This window comes from Acartia tonsa, chromosome 14 (assembly GCF_053477335.1).
Source record: "Acartia tonsa isolate MP-2025a chromosome 14, ASM5347733v1, whole genome shotgun sequence".
In the NCBI taxonomy this organism is placed as follows: Eukaryota; Metazoa; Arthropoda; class Copepoda; order Calanoida; family Acartiidae; genus Acartia; species Acartia tonsa.
The window spans coordinates 6435083-6443083 of record NC_137273.1 but is presented as its reverse complement, the minus strand read 5'-3'; the positions used below and the strand labels follow the sequence as shown (position 1 = coordinate 6443083).

The 8001-nt window shown below is 38.4% G+C and overlaps 1 protein-coding gene across 1 annotated transcript; it reads left to right on the top strand.

The window, feature by feature from the left end:
• The first annotated feature begins 1289 nt into the window (after positions 1-1289).
• Positions 1290-5155, top strand: LOC145306397 (uncharacterized). The gene is made up of 3 exons (XM_080148488.1): positions 1290-1357; positions 1927-1991; positions 2463-5155. Exons 1-3 carry the CDS (start codon positions 1290-1292, stop codon positions 5153-5155), a joined length of 2826 nt encoding a protein of 941 aa, XP_080004614.1.
• The last annotated feature ends 2846 nt before the right edge of the window (positions 5156-8001 follow it).

The following is an 8001-nucleotide window of genomic DNA, read 5'->3' as shown; positions in this document are numbered from 1 at the left end:
CAGTGCCATGAGCTTGGAAGACAATCAGAAAGAGGAAATAAGAAAGACTGTTGGACACTTACAGATAACTAAAGAGATAACAGAGCTTAATTGGACCGCAAATGACAGTAAGTTAGACATGGAAGGAAACACCAAGGACATTACTTACGTAGACCCAGCTATACTCGACATGGACGATGAGGATGAAGATGACAATGAACCTTTCATTGTAGTCAAAAGTAGAGAAAATAAAAGAAAGACTGAAAGACAGAATAAAGAGAAAGAGAAAAATGTAAACCCTAATAATATCTCTGATATTCAGGAAAAAAGGAGGAGAACTGGTGCTGATAAGCGTGCCGCAAAAAAACAGCGGGATTTTGAATTCAACAAGCTCAAGAGAGCAAAAGAAGAATCTACTGGTGGACCATCTATCACAAAGCTCATAGAAGAAGAAGTGATGGATGAAGTTCATAGCAGACCTAGCTATGCAACCCTGGCAGCTGATAATATCATCTATGAATTCCGCTACGATGATGATAGCATAGCGATAGATCAGGCAGCTTTTGACCATGTGGACACTACCATGGTCAACAAGTATTGTGAATTTCTGACAAATGGAAATGAAGACTTTGATCTTTCAATCTTTGGCGGAATCAACAACCGCACTGGCTGGATTGCGTGTAACAACAGCAATACGGCCAAGTTTGTCCAGAATGAGATAAGAAGGATGGACCCTCACACAGAGGAGATCAAAGATATGGGCATAAGGTTTATAATCTACAAGCCACAGGAGAGACAATACCGCAGTATGAAGGGCAAGATCCACACAAAGTTCTTCTGCGAGGATCTGACAACAATGGAGATCAAGATAAAACTGTGGAACAAGATCATAAAGGACAAGTATGTCAACCCTGAGACCGGAGAGTCAAGGGACTATCATTTCAAGGTGACAGAGATCACCAAGAACAAGCTGTCAGACACGGAGAATGGCTTCTTCACAGTCGGATTGCAGGTGGATGAGAAGCTGTTCAAGGAACTCATCAGGCTAAAAGGCCGCTTGAAGCTCGGTATGTCATATGTCTTCCTATCCGACGGTGGAATGATCACCGCAGTGAAGGAGGACTTGAGAGACAAGGCATATAAGAAGTACGAGAGCATACTCTCTGAGACAAATGCTCAACCCAGTGCTGACAAATAACTACACACCAATCTCCCAGGCCAATCTCCACCAGCTGTCTCTGCTACAGTTCAATGTGGTGCCAGGCTAACTGGGAGCCATGACCGGACGGATACAACGATGACGACAACACATGCTCAACGGACAGGATTTGGACGACAAATTATCCTTGTACAAGAACCGTATATTTCAAATAATAAGGTAAAATTCTTTCACAATGTTAATATTTATTGTAGTAAAGATAATGATAATAGGGCTTGCATAGCTACCAGCAAGGAGGTTAGGGGTTGCCAACTTAACCAATTCACGGACAGAGATCATACGGCTGTTCTTTTCAGGTTTAATAATAAACAAATAATCTTTTGCTCTATTTATTGTCCAGGTGAACCAGAGGCGGAGAAAAAATCGCCGCCCGCCAAAAAATTAATAGAACTGGTTGAATATGCCAGAGTTAATAGCTTACCACTTATCATTGGGGGAGATGTAAACTCAAGACATCTGAGTTGGGGCTCGTCAGAGTCCCAAAAGCGGGGAGAAGACTTACTTGAATTCATAATTTCAAAAAACCTTATAGTTTTAAATGAAGGTAACAAACCAACTTTTTCTAACATCTTGAGAGGCGAGGTTTTAGACATTACTTTTGTCTCGGACGTTCTGATTAATAGGGTCGTTGGATGGAGGGTCAGCGACATTGAATCCTTTTCCGATCATGCGTACTTAGATTTCGAACTAACTGAAAATGTTAACATAAATAACTCTGATAATTTTAGATGTATAAAGAAAACCAACTGCAGGAAATACAAGGAGATTCTACAAGAAAAACGGAATAAAAGAGGTAATGTAGATTTGGTAGACTTAGATATAGCTGCAGACCAGCTTAGGGATGATATTATAGATGCTTACAATGATAGTTGTCCTAGTGTTAAAAAAAGAACAAAAAATCGTCCACAATGGTGGAGTTCGAACCTTGAGGCTAGTAAAAAATTAGTTAACCTTCATAGGAGAAGGGTAGAGAATGAGACATGAGTGTGTGAAGATTTCGGAGAACAAAATTGGGCCTATCATTGGTCTCATAGTGCGTGAACGACCCTAGTATACCAGGGATTTGAAACCATAAGAACTTCAGGTAGAATTTGTTAATTTTATTAAGAAGAATGGTGTATAGGACGATTATATGTAGTTTTAAAAAGGCTTTAGCCAGCTAAACATGAAACTTAATAATGATTAATATATGTTTTAGTATTTTTTATGTGCCTTTATTTTGCATTTAACAATGATTTATTAAACCAAATAATTTTCCTTTCAGAATATAGGGCGGTTAGAAATAGGCATGATACATTAGTTAAATCAGCCAAGAAGAAAGCCTGGTACAATATGTGCCAGGAAATGGATAAGCTTGACGCAGCAGCCAGGATACAGAAACTGATGAAGATGAACAACAATAGAGAGCTGGGTACTGTGAGAAAACCTAATGGGGAGTACACAAAAAACATCAAGGACACCTTAAATGTATTATTAAATACACATTTTCCTGACGAACAAGATGACAGACATACGGAGCCTTATGACCATAGTAATAACAATAATTTTATCGATATTGAAAAGGTTATTAATATTGAAACAGTTATTAATTCATTGAAATCATTTAAACCGTTTAAATCTCCTGGCATGGATGGCATTTTTCCATGTCATCTACAGAAAGGCATTGAAATCATTGGGGGGGACATTGTGAAGATGTGGCGTAGAAGTGTGAGGGAAAGTAAGTGCCCAAGAACCTGGCTAGATACCAGGGTAGCGTTTATTGATAAACCTGGTAAAAAAGACAGTCTTGATCCCAAATCTAAAAGACCCATTAGCCTTTCTAGCTTCCTATTAAAGGGTTTGGAAAGAACACTTTACTGGGAAGTTAGTGAAAATCATCTTAGATCTAAAACTAGCAAGAAAATATTCTCATACAAGGAAAGCACCAACACAGAGGACTGTCTCCATGCTGTAGTGGCGAAAATTGAGAAGGCAAAGTTGAATGGCGAGTGTGCGATTGTTCTGTTCGCAGACATCGACGCCGCCTTCAACAACGCCTCCATAAATATGATGATACATAACCTGGAAAGGATGGGGGCATCAAGACAAACAGTTATGTGGACCGAGGCAATGCTTAAAAATAGAAAAGTAACAGCCATGCATGATGACGTCATGGTTTCAAAGCAAACAACTAGAGGCACACCACAAGGCTCCGTAGCAAGCGTTCACCTATGGAATAATAATCAGCAGAACCTGAGTGATAGAATGACAGAGAGAAATCCAACAGATCTCTACATATTTGCAGATGACATACTGGACATCTCAATCGGCTGGGATGAAATATCCTGTGCACAAAACATACAAAGAGACATTCACATACTGGAGAAATGGGCTGAAGACCACAGACTTAGCTTTTCAGCGAGCAAAACAAAACTGATGTTGTTCACCAACAAGAAAAATCCTGTACTACCAAAAATCTACATGTATGGAACTGAGCTGGAGTATGTATCCAGTATGAAATACCTTGGAGTTACATTCAGAAGTGATCTTAAATGGGATCTTCATATAAGAAATATCACAGACAAGGCAACCATGTCCATGATGTACTGCAGAAGGATGGTATCAAAAAATTGGGGACTGAACCCAAGGATATGCAGATGGTTATACACAGCGGTAGTGAGGCCGGTTTTGACGTATGCAGCCATGATTTGGATTGAAGGCATCACAGGTAAACTGAATGGGAAGAATAGGAAAAGACTGGAGAGAGTGCAAAGGAAAGGATGTCTGGCCATACTCAACAGTATGAAGTCCACCCCCACGGCGGGGATGGAAGTGATGCTGGGACTAGAACCTATAGTCTTTCACCTACAGGGGCAAAGTATCAACACCTACAAGAGACTGATATGGAACAATGGTTGGACAGTGCAGCAGGCTGAAATAGTCAGTGAAAAATCACATGCAGTTATTATCCGCAAACTTGCAAAGAACATTAAAACAATATTTTTACCAAGAGACAGAATGGTACACACACAATTTGTACCAACACAATTTAAAACAAAAATCGGCACCAGACAAGAGGCTAGAGAAAGCAATCTGAAACCAGGTAGGAAGGACCAGGAGATAATCACATGCTTCACAGACGGTAGTAAGATGGCAGGAAGAGCAGGATTTGGCTACATTATAACTGGAGGAGGATTGAAGATCAGTGGAGCACAACACCTGGGAGGTCATACGACGGTCTATCAGGCTGAATTGTTAGCGCTGGCAGAAGCTGCCTTCACACTCATATCAAACAACATAAAGGATAGGACGGTAAATTTCTACCTAGATAACACTTCTGCTATAACAGCAATTCAAAATTATCAAATAAGAAGCAAAGTCATCTTCGAAACTAAAAGACTGCTAAACAAACTTGGAGAAGACAACAGAGTGCTAGTAGCCTGGGTACCTGGACACGAAGGCCACCTTGGAAACGAGGTGGCCGATAGAAAAGCGAAAATGGGAGCAATGATGAAAATACACACACCTGGAGAATGTATCCCTGTTTCAGACGCAAATATAAAAGCTGAAATTAAGAACTTCACCCTCAAAAACTGGCAGAAAGAATGGGAGAAGATCACAACATGTAGACAAACAAAAATGATGCTACCCAGTGTCAGGAACGGTATGTGGAGAAAACTGATAACTAAACCAAGAAGGATGATGAACATGATCACACAAATTTATACTGGCCATGCAACACTTGGCTATCACCTAAATAACATGAAAATAGAGGCCGCACCTACCTGCAAACAGTGTGAAGAATTTGATGATGCTGAAACAGTAGAACACTACCTAACAGAATGCCCAGCCTTCAGCCATGCAAGACAACAACATCTAGGACATATTTTCTTGCGAGTTATAGATCTCCCCACCCTTAACCTTGATAACGTACTTAAATTTATTAAAGCGACGCGTAGATTCGATTATTTAGAATAAAAATAGCGTGAAAACCATAACATTGTAAGACTAGAAAAACTAGTCGACCATAATTTGCAAAAACCTTGCAAAAATACCTAGGTAACGTAAGCTAGAATACCTAGCTAAGATTATACTTGCAAAAACCTTGCAAGTCCGGAATGGCTAAAACCTAGCCAAATATCTTCAGGTGAAAATTCAACAATCACGGAAAACTACGTCTCATATACAAAAGGCATTGCAAAAACCTTGCAATAATATTAGATATAAGCTAGGAAAACTAGCTGGTTTACACTTGCAAAAACCTTGCAAGCTTAAAGCGGCTAAAACCTAGCCGAATACATTAAGGATATTCTAATAAAATTACACCTAATTTATAGTTATTTAACTATAAATATCTGACTTGAAAGATTAAAACATTTAAGGTGAAACTGACAGACAAACATCCAACTGCTTAACAGGTCGTGGTAAAGTATTAAAAACTATAACATTAGGTTTTATCAGATTTATTAGAGTAGATTTCCAAAATTATAGATAGGACTCCAACACTTTCATGATAAAATTAGATAGTTAATCTGAATCTTAAAAATTAATCAGTTTTAACTAGGTACTTAAGACTGAAAGCCTTAAATAGCAATGCTGGTAGCTTCGTGCATATCAACCTCATGCTGGAGTGCTGCCAGCTCATCAGCCTGGGCATCCACAGGCTGCTCAGGGGTTGGGCGGCTGTACTCAAGCTGGGTGGTCAGATACCCATTATTGTACAGACTCTTCGCAACTTCTCTCTTTACATCATTATCGTCAGTTCGAGCCTTATCTATCAGAGCCGCTCGTAGGCCTTGTAAACGGTTACTCATTTCAGTCCAAAGTTCCATATTTGCACTAAAAGACATTTTAAAACCACAGTCTGATGCTTACCTCCAACTGAAAACTTTCCCCTGATAAACTAAGCGCGCACATGACTTCTCCTGTATTTGTACGCTTTCACCAAATCTTTCCCTACTAACATTAAGAAACTAGTTTTAGGAAGACTGCACACAGCGATACTAACCATAATTATTTTAGGAATGAAGAGAAGGGGAAACTTTAACTCACCCCATAAAAATCCCTCTAAGGGCTGCGGCCCTAGCGGGGATATAAGGGTGACGTTAATGGTAAACCTAAAAAGATTATCAAGACTAAACTGAAATTATTTAGGGTGAATGGACAGAAAAGGGGACACTACTGCTCCCCTTAGTTTTCCTGGGCTGGTGGACTCGGACTGGTTTTGGTCTCGGGCTGTCAGCCTCGCCCATAAGAGGTATTTTACAGATATATCAATGGACGATTTTTTTCCTTCTAAATTTTTATAAACACCATTCCAAGGTCTAAGATTTTTTATGCTATATAAAACTTCTCAAACTACCCCTATCCCTCCGCCAAAAGAGTCATGCTACGAACGGCATAAAAAATGTTTTACATTAATCTATCCCTCTATCTATTTGAAGAACTCGTTATAATGTGCATCTGAGCATTTGTTAATTAAACGCGACATTTAAAACCGTTTAATCACGAATTTAAGAGATTTAGCGTCTAAAGAAAAGCTATTTGATGGCAAATATTATTTCAAGGTACTTACTATTAATAGCTAAATGTAAATAAATCTCGAAAACTGACAGATGGATATTTTGTTTCTTTAGAGATAAAAATATATTACTAGGGGGTAAGTAATTGCCTACTGGGCCGCCCCACCTCCTCCCCAACCAACCATTTCTAAAATATACTTAAAAGCATGTTTCAACACTTACGAATATTGTATCATCCAGAGTCCTATCCCTATTATCCCTGGTTATTTATATTTTTAAACCATCAAAGGGTTTGATGGGGGAAGAGGGGGGATGGGGTAATAACAAAAAAAGAATGATTATAATAACAGGCAGAGGAGCTTGTAAAGTTGCTTTGACTTGTGGAAATTTTTAAACTTATTAAATAAAAATTGTAATATTTTTTCAAAGAATAAATTCACAATGAATTATTGAGTAGTTTTGCCACGCTCTAGCATCTAGGGATTAGAAAAGTATGCTATGGACCTATGCTAAACTACATAGAAAAGGAGAACCATATCAGTTTAGCGGTTAGCGAGATCCTTAGCTACAGACAAAAAAAGCATATTATAGGAAAGAAAAAAAACTGATAAAAAATCAAAAGAGAGAAAAAATACACGAATAGAAGTTGAAAAAAGGTGATAAAAATAAGAGCTCCCCTTCTGAACACTGAAGCTAAACACTCCACCTCATATTTTTGATAAAATTTGAATTAATGGAACCTAACCCTAAGAGGCCTATCGGGTGATCTAACCCTGCGGGACTGAAGTAACCAATCCCCCCCCTTTACCTTATTTTCAATTAATAACAGGGGGTGGGGTTTCAGTACTCAACAAGCATTTCCAGGGTAATTGCCAACAAATTTAAAAACATAGTGAAAAGTCAGTGAAGATAATTTAATTAGTGAAGCCTGCAATTTTTGGTTACTTTAGGGGTAACCGGGTAACCACTCTCCTATATAAATCAATATAAAGTTTCTTCAGTGAGGCAGGGAGGAGACATTGGACTGTAAATTTTGCTGGTAACCATTTTTAAAACTTTCTTACTTACCTGGATTTAAAACTTTGGGTATTTCAAATCAAATTCTGATTGGTTGGTTCTAACTAGCATCCATTGAAATCCATGGATTTCTTCGAAACATGTTTATTACAAGGTCTGGTATTGGAAGGTTAGAAAAAAAGCCTTAATTTCAAATATTAATAGTTCTTGTTCACTTTTTCTTTATACTGCACCGTTATAAAAGTAAATTTTTCATAAAAAAATTTAACGTATTAAATCTTCTCC

Coding starts and splice junctions, on each gene's coding strand:
- LOC145306397 (XM_080148488.1), top strand. CDS start 1,290: ATGCTCAACGGACAGGATTTGGACGACAAATTATCCTTGTACAAGAAC. Junction 1,358..1,926: donor CGTATATTTCAAATAATAAG/GTAAAATTCTTT, acceptor TGATAATTTTAG/ATGTATAAAGAAAACCAACT. Junction 1,992..2,462: donor AGAAAAACGGAATAAAAGAG/GTAATGTAGATT, acceptor TTTTCCTTTCAG/AATATAGGGCGGTTAGAAAT.